The sequence below is a fragment of the Anolis carolinensis genome, chromosome 1, assembly GCF_035594765.1.
Source record: "Anolis carolinensis isolate JA03-04 chromosome 1, rAnoCar3.1.pri, whole genome shotgun sequence".
NCBI classification, from domain to species: Eukaryota; Metazoa; Chordata; class Lepidosauria; order Squamata; family Dactyloidae; genus Anolis; species Anolis carolinensis.
Window position 1 is genome coordinate 234,315,606 of NC_085841.1, and position 20,281 is coordinate 234,335,886.

General features: G+C 39.6%; 1 protein-coding gene across 2 annotated transcripts in view; it reads right to left on the minus strand.

Moving 5' to 3' along the window:
- The window catches only part of acmsd (aminocarboxymuconate semialdehyde decarboxylase), a 63,571-nt gene that overhangs the window by 23,979 nt on the left and 19,311 nt on the right, over positions 1–20,281 (minus strand). The window contains exons 1-2 of one of the 2 annotated variants that reach the window (XM_062967026.1): positions 12,694–12,851; positions 3,422–3,466 (exon numbers count right to left, since the gene is read on the minus strand). In XM_062967026.1, the coding sequence (XP_062823096.1) occupies positions 3,422–3,466; positions 12,694–12,750 (102 nt within the window). In that variant the 5' untranslated portion in view covers positions 12,751–12,851. Of the gene's footprint in view, positions 1–3,421; positions 3,467–12,693; positions 12,852–20,281 lie in introns of those variants that run through there. The other variant, XM_062967028.1, reaches the window with a different exon arrangement.

The window sequence follows — 20,281 nt, forward strand, 5'->3', positions numbered from 1 at the left end:
GATTGTTTAAAAAAACCCACACACACAAGAATTTATTTGCCCGATCTGTAGTTAAAGTCAATTTGGGGCAGAGTCTCTGAGGCTCTACTGTAATTACTAGACACATGGACCCAGAGAAAATTAGCTTTCTGTTGCAAGCTATGACTGCCACACTGAACTCTTCATAAAAGTTAATTTAAGGCTTTCCATCTTGAGGCTAAATCAATTTACTTTATAACGCAAACAGTGGTCCATAGTGCAGCACGTTCCAACACTAATGGACCTTCGCTTTCATAAATCCTGGCAGAAAATAAGAAAAGGAAGCTTTGGTGTCGGATTATGTGAAAATGAACTCCACGGTATTCTTTGTTTTTTTAAGGAAACATATTTCAGGATAATATTCTTTGACACAGTCAAGCCACACTGGATTTGTTTATCCACTACCTCTCCATTTTAATATTATGTGGCAAGAACTGGTATTTATTTACTACGGTGGGGGGAAATCCCTTGAGGTGATAAACATGCATTTAGATGAAGTAATTGTTAAATTAAAACCATAAAGCATCTGGTGGTGACCAGGCGAAAAAAAATAAGTAAATTATAATCACCAAGTGGGCATGTAAGTTTCATGTCACTGACATTTCACCCTGATGGCAAAATTCAATCACTAAATACACAATAGGCAATAATCATAGGCAGGCAAGTAGCCGGGGAGATGGGTTTGAGGGGCTTCAGCCCCCTCCCCCCCAAATTCTCAAGGTGGTCCACGAGAAGGCCTTCTTGGTATTATTTAAACTGTTATGTTTATTCATATCATGATCTGATCACCATGCTCAATATATCCCATATGCATAGGGGTATTGGGATAATGATATAAAAGGTTTCCTAAGGTAGATTCTCTCTCACTCAGACTCAGCCCCCCCCCCCCAATCCAAATCCTGGCTACGGGCCTGATCATAGGCAATATCATAGTGCATTTAGTTCCCTATAGTCACCTATGGATCCATGGCCAAGACACAAACTTGAAAGGCAATCATACTTGGCTATGAGTGATAACCTATGATGATGATGAGGGTCTTTTGTACATTATCAGTAGTCCAAATTTTAATGAACCAGTCACATTCAAGTTTCATTTATAGATAAATATGCCTTCAGTAAAATGTCTTCAAAATAATTTAATAAAAATGACAGGAATGAATGGATTTTATTTGTTCGTGGGGATTTTTTTTATTAAATGTAAACTCATTTTATAAACAAATAATTTCGAATCCATTTCAGATAAAGTTTAATTTATTTTAAATATATATGGCCAATTTTATGTATTTTCAACTAAATTACCATCATTTCCAATCTCTGCAGGAAGGGAAAGGTGAATAACTGCTTCTTGTTGTAAACCGCCCTGTTTGCTGCTTCTTGTTGTAAACCGCCCTGAGTCCCCACAGGGAGATAGGACGGAATATAAATAAAGTTGTTGTTGTTGTTATAACATCTATTTGCTTTGCAGGAGGAGAGAAAGATATGGATTATATGGAATGTATGTGAACAGAGGGGAAAGATTTTTTTCTGCTACTCCAGAAGTGAGAACAATGGATTCAAATTACAGGAAAAGAGATCCCAACTCAACATTATTTCCTGATTGTCAGAGCTGTTCAACAGTGCAATATGGTTCCATGGAGTCTGGTGGAGTCTCTCTCTCTGGAGGTTTTGAAGAATGATCTATTGGGAGTGCTTTGACTGGGTGTTCCTGCATGGCAGGGGGTCAGACTGGATGGTCTTTGTGGTCTCTTCCAACTCTGTTAATTTGTGATTCTTTGAGGCCATGGTGGGAACAAGTTGGAGGTGGATCGATTTCAGGCACATAGCACATTTTGCATCCTGGGACCTTTTAAGTCGACCCCTCTCCCCGAACACTCCAAGACTGCTTCTCTACTTACCCGTTTTCAAAAGGGGCATGACTTCTTTTGTATTTAATTATCTGAAGCTTCCTCTACTTTTTATGTGATGAGTTTGATTATTCCTCCCTATTCTTAACTCAAGATTGGTTGTTACGAATTTTCAAACATATTGTCTGGGGCTGCCTTTGGCACTTTCACCCCCTTTCTTCCATAGTCAGCCCGACATTATCGTTATTCTGCCCCCCACACCATTTAGTGTCTTTGTTGTTTGCCTTCAAGTCATGTCCAATTTATGGCTGCCCTAAGATGATCATTGTGTGTTCTTGGTAAGATTTGTTCAGTAGGGGTGTTCAGTTGCCTTCCTTAAAAGCTGAGAAAGTTTGACTTGCCCAAGGTTGGCCAATGGGTTCCCATACCTAAACAAGTCCAACATTCAACTACTACACCATGCTGGCTCTCACTCCTTCCATGGGTATATGCGTGTATCGCTCTCCAGGCCACCTACCAACTTATGGTGACCACATGATCTTCATGGGCTTTTTGTAGGCAAGGAAAACTCAAATGTGGTTTTGCCATTTGCTTCCTTTGAAATATAGACTTCAGCTATATCAGCCCATCAATTTTCACCTCTACTTTGTTGAGAGAAATAGTTTTCACATCCTTTTTAGAAAGCAATCACAGACAAATGTAAATCTAGGTCAGCTGTTAGGTCATGTTCAAAGTACATTTTTCTACTGTAAAGACAGCAAACGTGAGATGTGATTCTTGAATTTATCATAAGTTGTTCTTAACAACTAAGCTTCCGGCGGTGGTTGTTATGGAGACTTTTACAGTAGTGGTTCAGGCAAAGATTCAGAGGATTGAAGTCATAGGAGCAAGATTCTCAGAGATTTATAGAGTTTGGAGGTACTGGTAGTATTGATTTTATTCAAACAAGTACTTTATTTCTTTTTTCCTCCTGGAGATTAATTTCCAAGTGAAGCCAAAACCTTTTTCTCAACATGGCATTCTTGCTTTATGAATTAATTAGCTAGCTTTCCTTGTCTATTCTTTATATTTCACCTATGAAACGTGTGGCCCGCTTCACATTATTTAAGCAGTATTTATTCCTTACTGGCTCCACTTAAATGCTGTAATAATCACTAATTATGTGCTATCGAGAGGCAGAAATGAGCCAATAAAGTAGCATATTTGAGAGCAGAGAGTACCACAAAATGCAAACCATGTCCTACCATTACACAACCAATGCCCTTAAATAAATTATATAAATTGCATTCAAACTTGTATTTTAAAATAGCAGTGGAAACAAACTTAGATTTCTCATTTCTGTAATATTTCACAAATTTATTGAGATTTAAGGCTGGGGTAGGGAAACATACGTTTTAGTAAATATCTTCTAAGGCCTTCCATGATTCAGATGACAACAGAAGGCAAGGTTATCCCTCTTGATATCAATGAATTCCGTCAAAGCATTGGGTGAAACTTTTCTTTCAGATATTTTGCTTTTCCATTCTTTATATGACATATTGAGCATAGATGTGGTTTACCTTATTGTGTTGCTCCAGCTGGATCCATCCTCCATAGCCATATCTCTACAAAGGAAGGATAGATACAATAGTTAATTTAACATCAATGGAAACAGGAATTAAGGTGACCATGTGAAGTGCTAGACTGACTTGAGCTAAAAATAAAAGAAGTTGTTCCCAACCTTTTAAAAAATTTTTTTTGCCAGAGACCACTTTGACCAGGGACCACTCTCCAACATTAGTAACAAAAGGGTTACACATCAGTTTTTGGTCAACTTTAGATTTGGTTTGGTTAATTGGGGTGCTGATTCAGAAAATTGCATTGGATAGACCACACGAGCTCTAGTTTCTGATTCAGAACATATGCCATCCAGTAGTCACCATGTGCTCACTCACAGAAAACCATATTTAATAATCTAAAGCTGATGCGGTCTATCCGATGCAATTTTCTGGATCAGCACCCCAAATAACCCCAGGAACAGGCCTAAAAGCGAAGACACCAAGGCACCAGGTGCCACTTGGAATGGCTCCGCTCAGGGGGAGGGAGGGAGGAGGAGAAGCAACAAGTCAGGAGGCTTGTTGTCACGCCTTTCATAGGTAATCAGCCTCTCCCCTCCTGACATCCCCATTGCCATGGCACTATAAGAGAGTTTCATGAGAACAGTCATTTTTGTTGCAGCGGTGTAGTAACAGTGAGGCCATGGGCAATATTTTAGTTCTTAGGGACCACTGGTAGTCCACGGATCAAAGGTTGGGAACCACTGTTCTACACAGACACTGTAATGCCGTTCAGAGTTGGCTTGGGGACAGGGTATCCACAAAACATACACCCTCAATCCATGTTAAGCTCAAAGGTAAAGGTAAAGGTTTCCCCTGACGTTAAGTCCAGTCATGTCTGACTCTGGGGGTTGGTGCTCATCTCCACTTCTAAGCCGAAGAGCCGGTGTTGTCCGTAGACACCTCCAAGGTCATGTGGCCGGCATCACTGTATGCCGTTACCTTCCCATCGGAGCAGTAGCTATTGATCTACTCACATTGGCATGTTTTCGAACTGCTAGGCTGGCAGAAGCTGGAGCCAACAGCAGGCGCTCACTCCGCTCCCAGGATTTGAACCTGGGACCTTTCGGTCTGCAAGTTCAGCAGCTCAGTGCTTTAACACATTTCGCCACTGGGGCTCCTTAAGCTCAAAACAGTGTGTTAAAAGCTCATCAGAAAGTCTGGAATAAGCCAGATAACATATATCCCATGCAGGGCTTAAAATCGGGATGGAAAAATGTGGAGTGTTTGTGAGACTTTAAAAAACACCAAAACACAGCTGGCCATAAGGAAAATAACTTCATTCCCATGGAAACTCTTGCTTTCTGCCCCTTTGTACTCATTTTCTGTGCCCTGACATAGGCCAGCACTGATCACCAAATGAACATGTTAATGGATATCAGTACATCTCAACAATCTGTGTAAAAAAAATAAAACATTCCTGGGTTTGGTTACGATACCAGATCAGTGGACACTGACCATCCCAGTCCTGAACTGGTTCCTGGGATGTTTGTGTAGGCACTTCGCAGTGGAACTGGTTCTGTGTAATCCACTTCTTAGCTGTGTAATAGCACTTTGAGATTGTCATTTTAGGGACAACCCTGTGATGGCTAGAAATTTCTCTAAAATATAATGGTCAGGCTCAAATAAGTATAACCTCTTTTTATTTACAAACCTTCAGACACATTGAACCCAAACCAATGTCTCTTCTATATTTCTAAATATAATATTTTGTTTATGGAGTTTCACTTCTTGGTTTGGAGTCCCTAGTAGCGCAATGGGTCAGACCCTTGTGCTGGCAGGACTGCTGACCGAAAGGTTAGCAGTTCAAATCTGGGGAGTGGGGTGAGCTCCAGTCTGTCAGTTCTAGCTCCCCATGTGGGGACATGAGAAAAGTCTCCCACAAGATGGTAAAACATAAAAAAACAACAACCGGATGTCCCCTCGGCAATGTCCTTGCAGACGGCTAATTCTCTCACACCAGAAGTGACTTACAGTTTCTCAAGTTGCTCCTGACACACAAACACACACACAAAACGTATTGATTAAATTTAGCCAAGCCTGCATCATAGAACTAAGAAGTTGAACTCGATGTACACACAGGTCTTCAGAGAACGGGTGCTCATCTTCACATTAGGCGCTACACATTTTAGCCACTGTTGAGATACCAAAATGTATTTTGTGATTATTATTTCTTTTCATTTTCAGCTCCTCAAAGCCCCAAAATTTTCCCCCCACTTATAGCTTTGTCAGGAGGGAGGTAAGTACAGGCATGTTTGTGAAAAAAGAAATGAATGTTGCACTTAATCCATATATTATTTGCTTTTTAGAAGCTTACCTTCTTTTCAAGTGATCGGGGCAATTTTGGGGCAACAGACAGAAATTCTGCTGTCACAATGACCCAGGGGAGCAAAACTGTCCTACGCTTGCCCTCATACATAATGTTTGCCATAGCACCAGAACTGTTGCAAAAGAATATGATATGTTGATTTTTGTTACTGTTTAAAGTAACATGTATTTCCTAAGATTTACTGTGGTTTCTACTAGAACAAAATGTTGACAGCACAAAACCTTTCAGGTTTTTTGATTGCAAAGTTTGAGGCAATAGCTCTAAAGCAGAACTGCACTGAATCACAAGCCTTAATTAAGTAAATTTATTTTTGTTATATGGTTTCACAATCTACCAAGTGTTATCAACTAGATTTGGATACTGTCTAAGAATCTAAGAATCGGTGAAATATTGTTGACTAATTTGGCATGTATTATTATTAAAATTATTTTTATTTCACACATTTTTCTGCTGAGTTAATCATTAGTGTGAATTTCTATTGATTCGTTTTTGCAGCCTCTATGATTGAGCACCAGGGCTGAAGGTCACGTTCTCCTATTAATATTTAAAGAGTATAGAAAGACTTTGAATACACAACTGAAATTTCCATTAATTATCCCAGAGAGTTTAAAAACTCTTCTAATGAGATATGAAATTCACAGAAGGGATAAGCACAGCTTTCTTTTATTTCAAACATTATTGAGTTTGAAATATATCTCACAATGATAGCTAATGAAATACTCTGAATTACACATACATTAACACATACACAGGTGCAAATCAGCACAAATAATCCGGCACAAATCTGAATTTTCTGTTGATATCAATCTACATTTATTTGAACTGATTTTAGCCAAAGTGATGTGTTCCTGCACTGATCTAAGTTAATATGTAAGATTGGATTAGTGTGTTTTGAAATATTACTCTTGCAAAATAATTACATAAGGTGTTGTTACTACTGCTTAATGAAGTAATACATTTCCATGATTTCATGTGCAAGTCTAATTTTTGTTGAAAAAAGCAGTGATCAGTTATGGAACTCTAAGTGGTAAAACAGCCAAATTGTCGCAGGGATTGACACTTAAGGAAACCACACAATTCCACCACAATATTGGTTAATGTGTGTCCATGCTATAAAAGAAGTTCAGTCTAACTTATCCAACATAAACGAGCCGGCAGAACGTTGGATAAACAAATATCTTGGATAATAAAGAGGGATTAAGGAAAAGCCTATTAAACATCAAATTAGGTTATGATTTTACAAATTAAGCACCAAAACATCATGTTATACAACAAATTTGACAAAAAAGTAGTTCAATACGCAGTAATGTTATGTTGTAATTACCGCATTTACAAATTTAGCACCAAAATATCACAATACAGTAGAAGCTCACTTATCCAACATAAACGGGCCGGCAAAATGTTGGATAAGCGAATATGTTGGATAATAAGGAGGAATTAAGGAAAAAACTATTAAACATCAAATTAGGTTATGATTTTACAAATTAAGCACCAAAACATCATGTTATACAACAAATTTGACAGAAAAAGTAGTTCAATATGCTGTAATGCTATGTAGTAATTACTGTATTTACGAATTTAGCACCAAAATATCATGATGTATTGAAAACATTGACTACAAAAATGCGTTGGATAATCTAGAATGTTGGATAAGCGAGTGTTGGATAAGTGAGACTCTACTGTATATTGAAAACATTGACTACAAAAATGCATTGGATAATCCAGAACCTTGGATAAGAGAGTCTTGGATAAGTGAGACTCTACTGTAAAACCAAAAGACATTAAGAGACTTAGATATGTGAAAGTGTTTCACAAGAAGACACATTGTATCTTGTGTCCTAAGCAATGTAAATATTTACAATGGCACTGTAACCTCATGGTGAGCAGAGGAGGCAGATTTGATGCCAAATTATGGTTGTACCCTGTTTCCCCTAAAATAAGACATCCTCAGAAAATAAGACCTAGTAGAGATTTTGCTGAATTGCTAAATGTAAGGCCTCCCGCGAAAGTAAGACCTAGCACCATTTGTGTTTGGAAGCATGCCCGCCGAACAGAAAACCAGAGCATGCAGGTTTGATAAATGTACGTACCATAGATTGTTGTACATGGAAATAATGGTAGTAACAAGAAATTCTTGATAGGATTCACTGGTTATGCTGGTTTGTGATGACAACTACTGTGCAGTATATAATAAATGTTCATTTTTTTGTTCAGCAATAAATGTGAATTCTTCTTCATGGAAAAATAAGACATCCCCTGAAAATAAGACCTAGAGCATCTTTGGGAGCAAAAATTAATATAAGACACTGTCTTATTTTCGGGGAAACACGGTATGTCTACGGAGCCTATCAAAGAAGACAGGCAAACTGCAGTTACAGCAAGACAACAGCATCATTGGCTAGAAATAACCAAATGTCACTGCTGCTTTCTTTTATAAAGACAAATAATTTACTAATGACCTCCGGAGGACTCCCACTAGGAGAAAAACAAGAGAAACAATACAGTGTCACCTGTATGCGTATGACACCCAACTCTACTACTTCTTTCCACCAGATGCCAAGGAAACTGTCCTGACCCTAAACCAGTGCTTGCCATCAGTAGTAGACTGGATGAGGGCAAACAAATTGAAAAATTCAGACAAGACAAAGGTACTCCCGGTCAGCTGGAAGGCAGAGCAGGTAATAGGGGTCCAGCCTGTGTTGGATGGGGTCACATTCTCTCTGAAGACACAGTCCACAGTTTGGAGGTCCTCCTGGACTCAGCACTGAACCTAGAGGTCCAGGTATCGGCGGTGGCCAGGAGGGCCTGTGCACAATTAAAACTTATGTGCCAACTACGCCCATTCCTTGGGAAGCCAGATCTGGCCATGGTGGTACATGCTTTAGTTACATCTCGTCTGGATTACTGTAGCCTACTTTACATGGGGCTGCTTCTGAAGAGTGCTAGGAAACTTCAGCTGGTCCAAAGAGGTGCAGCCAGGTGCTCACTGGGGCTGGCTACGGGGAGCAGACAACCATCCTGTTTCAGCAGATCCATTCTCTGCCAGTCTGTTTCCAGGCACAAATTAAAGTGCTGGCTATGACCTTTAAAGCCCTAGACAGTTCAGGTCCAGGCTGTTTGGCCCACTGAATCCCCTTCTACGAACCTGCCCTGAGATGTTCAGGAAAGGCTCTTCTCTCAGTCCCACCTCCATCTCAAACTCGGTTGGTGGGAAAGAGAGAAAGGGCTTTCTTGGTTGACAAAATAATGATCTGCCAGCTGCAAAAGGCTACCCTACTGGGATCTGTGCGCATCATCCGAAAATACATCACACAGTCCTAAACGCTTGGGAAGTGTTCGACTTGTGATTTTGTGATATGAAATCCAGCATATCTATCTTGTTTGCTGTGTCATACAATGTCGTTGTGTCAATAATAATAATATCATGAGATAAGTCCCACTATTATCCCATTATAATTGCAATCTGACTCCTGCTGTTATCCTACAGTAATTGTGATCAATCTGTTTCGTGTGATATGATCCTATGTCTGAGCTTATCCCATAATTAGGAATAGCTTAGGTAGCAAATGTTGAAGGATATGGAGTGAAGTAATTATTGCATTTTTTACCCTTAAGGGTTTAAGAATTGAGCTTGATAGCTTGATAGCAGAATGAACTCTGCCGTTTATTTCAGAACATGTTGCCAGGTGGACCCTGGCTAGAAGACCAAGGTTGCACACAGAACAAGCAATTACATAAACTTTATATAGGATTCTTACAAAAATGTGCAGTGGCAGCAACAGGGCAACAAAAAGTTCATGACGTATTCACCAATAAAGAGTAAGCACTATTTCCAAACTATAGTACACATGTCACATTTCTTTTGTGTATCTTTTTCTAGTGTTCTGGCTGTTATCTCATCAGCTAAACATGTCAAGATGTTTCAGATATGGCTCAGGATGCTTTGTACATGTTTAACTTAAACTGAAATTACTAGGAACTTAATAACTTATTCTGACTTTGTGAAACATGTTTCCTTCAAACTGGGAAGCACTCAATAAAATGTGCATAAGAATCCAGAGGCATGTTTCAAGCTGTTCAATTAATGGAAAATTTATTGGTTAAAAAAATATCTACATTTCAGACTCAAGGCCTTGTTTAGAGGTAATTTGCAATGTAATCTTAGAAATTTAAACAGTCATACCATTTACTGGACAAAATATTGTTTCTTCTATGAATTTAATTAATTTAGGCCTTACGGTTAGTTTCTGATTTTCCCTCTTCAGGATCACTGGCACTTAGTTTCTGATTTTCTTTCTTCAGGATCACTAGCAAAGTGCTAACGACACAACTATTCATGCCATACAAACTGGTCCACATCCCCTTGGGGCAGTCAAGGGGGCCAGTGCACTACTTGTATTGAAGTAAGATTCAACTGTCAGCCTGGTCACTTTCAGTATATGAAATAGAAGGGACAGCATCCTGCTCCGAATTGGCCCACTAACAGTGTTTTTTTATTGGTTCTGTCAATAAACCTTATATACCTTAGGTAAAGGTAAAGGTTTTCCCCTGACATTAAATTTAGTCATGTCCGACTCTGTGGGTAGGTGGTCATCTCCATTTCTAAGCTGAAGAGCCAGCATTGTCCATAGATACCTCCTAGGTCATGTGGCCAGCATGTCTGCATAGAGCGCCGTTACCTTCCTGCCGGAGCTACTCACATTTTTGCATGTTTTCGAACTGCTAGGTTGGCAGAAGCTGGGGCTAACAGCTGGAGCTCACTCCTCTCCCCAAATTCGAATTGCCAGACTTTTGATCAGCAAGTTCAGCAGCTCAGTGGTTTAATCCGCTGTGTCACCGGGTGCTCCTTATGCACTCTACTTAATGTAAATTCTATTTACTTAATGTCTCACCTCTAGTTGGGACTTACAATTAGATTCAGGCTCCTCAACCTCCAAAGAGCTATTCTGTAACCACTGGGCTGATTAATTAGTGTAAGACCTTGTAAAATTACAACTCCATAGCACTGACCGATGGCCGTTAAGTGGTGTCAACTTGCATTTATTCTACTGCACTCTACCCAAGCCCTTGATTTGTCTATGAATTTCATCTGATGGATCTGGGGAAAGTCAGAGAACGTGGGAAAATGTCTTCTTGGATGTAGAATTGTCTTCTTTGAATTTCATCACCCATCACACAGGATTTCTTCCTCTCGCCTCCACCTTCCACTTAGAGGAGACCCAAGGCACCATTTTGTTTTTATAGTTGCCTTGCTCCACTCCCATTCCCTTTTGTTATTGTGTGCCTTCAAGTTGTTTCTGACATGGTGACCCTGAGGTGACCCTGTCACAAGGATTTCTGGGGCTGAGAAAGTGTGATCCACCCAAGGTTTCCATGGCCAAGCGGAGAATCAAACTCTTGTCTCTAGAGTTGTAGAGTTTGGGTGAGTCTCAGCCTCAAAAAACCCAGTGATAAATTTGCCTTAAGGTCACCATAAGCTGGAAGCAACTCAAAGACGCATGACAACAATGTATTTGAGTTAAAAATAATGTGAAGTATAATCATTCTCCATAAAAAACTACAGTTATATTTGTATAATTACAGTTCTGAAAAGAGCCCAATAAATCTAATGTCCTTTTAGCTTGTGCTTAATATACCGTTTTCCCCAAAATAAGACAGGGTCTTATATTAATTTTTGCTCTAAAAGATGCATTGGGGCTTGTTTTCAGGGGCAGACTTATTTTTCCAAATTGACTTTTAAAATGAACTATATCTAGGGCTTATTTTTGAAATAGGACTTATATTTTAAGCATCCTCAGAAATGCTGAAAAATCACGATAGGTCTTATTTTCAGGATAGGTCTTATTTTTGGGGAAACAGGATAAGTATATTACAATACTACTGCAGTCAATATGTAGCTGAGGGCTCCATTTACAAGGGCTCATATTTTATCAGGCATTTCAAAGAAAAAAACAAAAAACAGAATTTTTCTTCTGACGTTATCATTTTGCCCTTCAAATCTACCAGATGGTGAGATTTTAAAATGAGAACTAAGAAAATGCAGTAGATCCCCCAACTAAATGAAATGTCATTTCCTGCAGTTTCCTGGTTGCTGCCAAAAACCTTTGTAATGTAATTCAGTATAAACAGCACTCATGAATGCTCAAACCATTACCCAACCTAATAGTCTTTCCTTCCCATTCAGGTAAATTAAATAGTTCAAAGTAACTTGGCTACAATGTCTAACCCATTTAGAAGTAAACCCAAGCGAAGGTGGTATTTACTTCTGAATCAAAATGTCTAGAATTGCAGCACAGTCCAAAAACTTAACATGCTCATCACTTTTTATTTTTGAATGAGGCTGATGAAAGACTTTTATCCATGTTTGGTGAGTAACAAAAACATTTTGAAGGTGGAAAAAACAGAAAATCATGCCCCCGAACACCACCTCACTTAGCTTTTCTTCCTGACACACATTATTTTGCATTAATTTTGCATTAATTGCAAAAAACAAAAACAAAAAAGAGGATTGTTTTCTGCAAAAAGGTAGACAACAACTGTACTCAGATGACCCATTTCAGTGAGTGACCACCAGAATGTCTTTGTTTAATATATTCAAATTACATTTAATTGTTGAAAATTTACTCTGGTACACGCAAAGCACGACACTGCCTGAAGTATTTTGCAATGAAGGTCAGTCTCTGTGCTTATTGAGCGGAAGCTCAGCTTTAAAAAAGCACACACATGCACACACACACAGAGAAAGTGATTGTGAAAGAGAGACCACACTGTGCACCATCCAGTCCAGAAGGGAATTCTCAAAGCCCATAAATGTCATAGAGAAAGCTCAGTTGAAAACATTGAAAAATATAAGAAGTGCAATTGATTCCCTTTGGCTTTTGTAGTGGATATCCAATGCGGCTGTTACCTGTTTTAGATCAGGCCACTCCTTGGGCAGAATGTGACTGTGAATGTCGATTTTCATCTCTGAAGGTTCACCTGAGGATTCGCTTTTAATAAAGGCTCCTCCCCCAATTAAACTGTAATTGCTCCTGCGTTTTGTGTGTCGTCCACAAAGTGGTAGTTTTTCATTAACTTCAACTGCTGCTCAGGTCCTCCCACTGGCCGGTCCAGATCCCTGCCTACCAATCCTGTATTTCATAAGAGCTCTGCTGTGCCAAAGGCAACGGCGTGCAAATACTCTACAAGCTGAATGCCCTTGGTTCTGAACTGGGCAAGAGTGAAAGTACAATCAAGAGGAGCAACATTTGACCGAGAGGCTTAAAGTGCCAATCTGTTAGCAGGTTTTCTGCCCCAAGGAAGCGATCCTTTGGATTAAAAACATTCCCAGAGCTCAGATTTAATTTTGCAAAATGGATTAAGTTATTTCTATCCAATACATAAGGAACCGGCAATGAGGGATTTTCACATAACTGGATAATTAGATTTAGTTACACCAATTTTTAAAATCCTATCAGGTGCTGCATGGTAATATGAATTAGTTTCACATTTACTGGCAATTAATATTTTTCATAATGTCACACAATAATTCTCTGTGGTAGGTTAATTCCTGATGCAATCCTCATTGGAGCTATATTAGGCAAAAAGGTCAATTTCTTTATCTCCCCAAGTCATGGTCCCAAGCTAGATCACCTTTCTTGGCTGCTATCCAGTATTCAAAACCAGCACACAAGGTCCTATTGTGCACTTATTGTGTCATGTCCAATTTGGTTTTCTATTTAGCTTCAAGGATGGGAAATCTTGGAGAGAAATGGAATTAAGGAATCAATAGAAAAATGACTGGAAACGGCAATAATGGTCGCTCAGCCTTGTCACCAAGGAAGATAAAGCTGTTGAGGGAGACGTAAAAGAATCTCTCGATGGAGGAAAGGCAATGTAAATATTGTTGCTATGGAGAAAAATCCAATGATATTAGCATTACACTTTGATGGCAGCTTTCTTCTGTGTAATAAGGACAGCGATGGTTTCATAACATCTGAGAACAGTTTAGACTTGAGCAAAGTATAATAAAATCTAAACTGAATGAATCTGGGGGGGGGGGGGGAAGCACAGTAGCATTGACTATGAAAAGAAACCAATAGCATTGACTGATAATTACCTCAGATGTATTTGTTTATTCAACTGGTACTTTAAAGTGAAGGACATGGCCTTGATGGTGACACAATCATGAGAGCTTGCAAAATTTTCCTGGTGAACTTTCCTAAATTAAAAAGTGACCATTTTCCAAATGCAGCCTTGCATTTTCTTGAAAACTGTGTGTGTGTGTGGATCACCTTGTGATAATACTGCTGCTATTATTATAGAAATGTCTATTATTATATCTAATAGCTATTAGATGTAGGATAATATCAGATATTATAATAATATTAAAATATTAGATAATAATATTAAATATTTTATCTAATAGCAGTCATGCTGGCCACATGACCTTGGAGGAGTCTACAGACAACGCCGGCTCTTCGGGTTAGAAATGGAGATGAGCACCAACTCCCAGAGTCGGACACGACTAGACTTAATGTCAGGGGAAAACCTTTAACTTTTACTAATAGCTATTATTATATCTAATATCTATTATTATTTGTATATCTAGGTAAGGTAAAGGTTTTCCCCTGATGTTAAGTCCAGTCGTGACCGACTCTGGGGGTTAGTGCTCATCTCCATTTCTAACCCGAAGAGCCGGCGTTGTCCGTAGACACCTCCAAGGTCATGTGGCCAGCATGACTGCATATAGATTTGTATATCTATATATCTATTATTATAGAAATATTACCTACCAATGTGGCCATGACAAGCACTATATGTTCCTGTCCTCTTTCTATAATGTGATATAGCAAGAAAGAGACAAAATATGGTAAACAATTATGCCTGTATTAATATCCTTGGATTAAGGTTTCTTTCAACCCTCAAATTCCCAGTAATTCAATATCTTAACATTTCAATGTTTACAAGTACAGTTTGCATGATAGCACCCGGCATCTAAATAGAGAACAAGTGATAAAAATATGGTTGTGTCTCATTTGGCAAATTCAGAGTCCTGAATAAACAAGGAAGAATAGTTAACATTTCTAGATTATTGAGTCAACACAGTGCTGCGCCTGCAATTGTTCCTGCAGGTTTTTGGATATATGGAGAAGAGTTGCATCCAAAGAGTGATAATGACTCAGTCCTCTTTATCTCTTAACTGGAAATTCATACTTAGTTAAACCGGAAGTGCATTTTATCTCTTTAGGAAGGGAATAATTTGTTGTATGTCTTGAAGTAATTTCCGAGTTACCTATTGTGAGATTGTATTGGCAAGATTTGTTGGAGCAGGGCTTGCCATTCCTCCCCTTGAGGCTGAGACAGAGCCGGCCCTAGGTATTTTTCAAGTGTAGGCGAACAGAATTTTGCCTCCCCCCCCCCAAAACAATCACTGAAAAATAAGTGTTGGATAAGCGAACATGTTTGATAATAAGGAGGGATTAAGGAAACGCCTATTAAACATCAAATTACATTAAGATTTTACAAATTAAGCACTAAAACATCATGTTTTACAACAAATCAACAGAAAAAGCAGTTCAATACCTTGCGGAGGCAGGCCGCAGGAGACAGGAGTTGCCTCGATGGCGCCCCCAACAAGATGGCGCCACAGGCAAATGCCTAGTTGGCCTGGTGGTTGAACCGCCTCTGGGCTGAGAGAATGTGATTTGCCCAAGGTCTCCCAGTGGGTTTCTATGCTTGAGCAGGGATCTGAATTCCGGTCTCTCAGTCCACGATTAAAACTACTGCATCATATTTTATGCCTTCTACATTTCAGAAGAATGGGTCTAAAAGGATTGATTTTTAAACTAGGACTTGCCAGTAGTGTTTTATATTTCTTGGCTATACCAGTTAAATTGTGCAAGGATAGCTGGCCTACTGAAGTGGAATTCAAGGTTGACAGTCTTCGTAGGTATAGATGCAGTGAGTTTTATGCAAGAGCAATTATCACTTTTCAGTTTTCCAAAACACACTCATGTTTATACCTCCTAGCTTTTTGTTATGACAGCGACATAGAGGCAACACTCGATAAGAAAATTCATCCTGTGATTTCAGAACGAAATGTAGGGAAATGCTGAAATTTTGTGTGGAACGAGGTCAGAGGGAATGTTTTACTTCTCCTTACTGCCCACCCACAATGGCTTTTGGTTCTTTTTGGCAATTTCTATGCAAATGACACATATATTAGGGATATTCATAGGCAAGAGAACTGCAATCTTTCAGAATAGGTATAGTTGCTTGAGAGTTATGATGAAAGAAAAACATGCTCAGATTGCTTAATTTGTACCCAGCAAATACAACAGGACAAGGCTGAGTAATGGATGGGGAGGGTACAATGGGAGTGTTGGGTGCTTCCACTAAAGCAGTGGTTCCCAACTTTTTTTTGACCAGGAACTACTTTGACCAGGGACCACCCTCCAACATTAGTACCTAAAGGATTATGAATCAGTTTTTGTTCAACTTTCAATTTGGTTTGGTTATTTGGGGTGCTGATTCAGAAAATTGCATTAGATAGACCACACGCGCTCTAGTTTCTGATGCAGAACATATGCCATCCAGTAGTTGCCATCTGCTCATCCACAGAAAACCATATTTAATAATCTAGAGTTGATGTGGTCTATCTAGTGCAATTTTCTGAATTAGCATCCCAAATAACACAGGAACAGGCCTAAAAATGAAGACACCAAGGAAAAAATATTTTTGGTTGTGCTGTGTATATATTATCCATAGTAGTAACGGTGAGGCTGCGGACCATATTTTAGTTATTGCAGACCACTGGTGGTCCACAAACCACAGGTTGGGAACCACTGCACTAAAGGGAAGCCATCATAGGATTTTCTTGGCAATATTTATTCTGAGAGGGATTGCTTTTGCCTTCCATTTTGCTGAAAGAGTGTGGTTGGCTGGTCACCTCCTGGGTTTCCATGACTGAGTGGGAATTTGAATGCTGGTTTCCAGAGCCAAAGTCCAATGCCTAAAACACTAAGGTAAAAGTAAAGATTTCCCCTGATATTAAGTTTAGTCGTGTCTGACTTGGGCTTGGTGCTCATCTCCATTTCTAAGCCGAAGAAGCGCCATTGTCCTTAGACACCTCCAAGGTCATGTGGCTGGCATGACTACATGGAGAGCGGTTACCTTCCTGCCAGAGCAGTACCTATTGATCTACTCACATTTGCATGTTTTTGAACAGAAGCTGGGGCTAAGAGCAGGAGCTCACCCCACTCCCCAGATTCAAACCACCAGCCTACACACACAACACCACACAAAATGGGCACTAGTTAAAAGCAATGTTTTGCCTGTTGAGTGCATAATATCTAAGACTGAAAACTATATGTAGCTCTCTCTGGGTGAGAAGCAGAATATATACTAATGAAGAATGGATGGAAGGAAGGAAGGAAGGAAGGAAGGAAGGAAGGAAGGAAGGAAGGAAGGAAGGAAGGAAGGAAGGAAACAAACATGCTTGACTGAATTGGGATGAAAGCAGGAGATTCTATAAATATGGAATACATTTCCTGCAAGATAACACAGAACCAAATGAAGGGTTGACAAAGTGTGATTTATTAGGTACATGCAACCTTACTCAAATCCTGTGCCCTCTAAAACTACAGGGGTCTCTGTTTAAATGGCTAGTGCTAATGAGTTTTTCACCTATTAATGATTTTTTTGGAAACTAAAGTCACATGAAAAGATCCCCCAAAGCCCCTGGGAAAAACAGGGAAATAAATGGACCCACCTGTGAACTAGAAGTGACATAATGTATGTGCTGGTGCAAGTCATGGCTGGTGCATCGATAGTATGCTGGTACAACTCATTGAGGGTACCACTTTCCCTTGTCATATTTTATAGAGGCATGGGGATTTTTTTTATAGTTTTGACAGTGATTGTGGCCATGATATTATTCTCCAGGGTTTCATGTTATAGTATATTCACTGTTAATGAATCATGCCATCTAGTGGACAGACCCTTAAGTAAATTAGATTTAGATTAAATCCAACTACCTCCAGATTAGGTAAAGGTTAAGGTCTTCCCCTGACATTAAGTCTAGTTGGGTTCAACTCTGAGGATTGGTGCTCATCGCCTAAGAGCCAGCGTTGTCCATAGACACCTTGAAGGTCATGTGGTCGGCATGACTATGCTGTACCTATTGATCTACTCACATTTTGCATGTTTTCGAACTGCTAGGTTGGCAGAAGCTGAGGCTAACAGTGGGAGCTCACCCTGCTTCCCGGGTTCAAACCGCCGACCTTTCGGTCAGCAAGATCAGCAGCTTAGCAGTTTAACACACTGTGCCACCAATGGCTCCTACCTCCAGATTACAGCCCTCTTAACAAAGGGAGTAGGAGAATAAGATGTACTTCAAATAGGTTCTTTGTTTAATGGGGTTGGAATGGGGTTGGTAGGTTTTGCTATCTGTTTTGGTTTTTTGCTTAGTTTTTGTTTTTGGTATGGTATCCATGTAGTTTGGAGAAGTCAATTGTGCTAAATTTGCTAAAAGGGGGCGGGCGGAGAGCAATTAATGGAAATGCCATCAATAATCAAATTAGTTGATCGAATTCATATTTTGGATAAAGTAACCAAGCATAAAAATATTCCTCATTCCCTCCCATGGGTTCTTGTTGAAGAATCTCTTTCAAAAATCATGTCGACACTGCAGAAATGCTTTAAATCCCTCCTGTCAGGCTAAGGTCTCATACATTTCTGTTATGCTCATTTTCCTTCTTCCAGTGGTGAGGCATTTCAGGGGCACAGCGCTTACTTAAGTATGTGCTTCTTTGGAAGAAAAACTGGGCAAGGCTTATTGATGTTGTGCAATGTTTGTGTTTATTTACAGATGTTCAGGTTGGGAATAAACAGAGGCAGAGCTCAAATGCTTCAGCAGGCTGCTAACATCCACTGCTCTGCCATCAGTTCTCTAGGGAGACAAAAAGCCATGCTTCAACTGTTTCTCTAAGGCTATGCCTTTCCCTCTTTCTGTCTCCTGACAAGCTGCTCATTTTTCCATCATGCAGTTTGCCCCACACTTCCCAGGTTTGGAGTGTGTGAGACAGCTCCTCCTGTCACTATCACTTGACTTCTTAGTTTATCTTCATTCCCATAGACACATATCATCTAAATAATGCAGGTCATCAATGCTTTTTTGCTATTTGCTTTTTACCAGTTATAATGTTGCCTCTCTAGTTGGGGCGGGTAGATGGGAGACAGCCAGCAGGTGGTTAAACCTTGGATTAAGGCTCTGGAGGCCAGGGTTCGATTTCTCGCTTGACCATGGAAACCCATTGGGTGGCCTTGGGTGAGTCACACACTCTCAGCTCGAGAAAATGCATGATAGGTTCATCTTAAGTGAGAAATTACTTGAAGGTACACAACAACAACAACAAGGTGGGATGGGGAACAGAAAAAGGTAAACGCTTTCCTCTGACATTAAGTCTAGTGGCGTCCGACTCTGGGGGTTGGTGCTCATCTCCATTTCTAAGCCAAGAGCCAGTGTTGTCCATAGGTCTTGTGGCCGGCATGACTGCATGGATCGCTGTTACCTTCCTGCTGGAGTAGTACCTATTGATCTACCCACATTTGCATGTTTTCGAACTGATAGGTTGACAGAAACTGGGGCTAATAGCAGGAGCTCATCCCGCTTCCTGGATTCGAAGCGCCGACCTTTCGGTCAACAAGTTCAGCAACTCAGCGGTTTGATCCGCTGCGCCACTGGCAGCTCCCGGGAACAGAATGCTAAGTTTAAATTAAAATTCTTTTCTGCACATATTTGTTTTGTTGTAACTTCACAGATGAAATTCTATTAAAATGGAATTAACCCCTTTGAGAACAGAGAATTTTATTTCTAAGTAAATATTATATACAATAAGCCATATGATTTCTTCCCTGTTCTTAAATTAAGTGCAATTATCAGTAACTGGAATCAGGCAACTGAATTACCAGATGTCACAGTTAAGGGTATGAATCTAGTTCACATTAACTTAAAATGTGTGCAGTGAGACACCACTGAGAAAAAGATAATATTAGATTGTTATATTTCTCCAGGCTTAAACTTCAGCCTTAGGCTGGTATACATAAAGCTAGTACAACTAGGCCCTTTCTACACTGCCATGTAAAATCCAGATCATCTGCTTTGAACTGGATTATATGGCAGTGTAGACTCATATAATCCAGTTCAAAGCAGATAATGTGGATTTTCTGCTTTGATAACCTGAATTATATGGCAGTGTAGAAGGGGTCCTAGTTTATGAAAAATCAGTTGCAGGATATTTGCTGTGTACGGAGGAATTGACCATCTTCAAATCTAGATCCTTCAAACAATATCTTGTGCCTGTTAATATAGATTTTTATAAGCTTCTTCATTTAAAAAAGCATACACATATCACAGGTGCATGCCACATGAGTTTTCACATCCAATTAAAAAAAATTAAGTGTAAAGCAACTCTTTGCAAACTTGGTTTCGTGGGTGTGTGTTGCTTGCACAA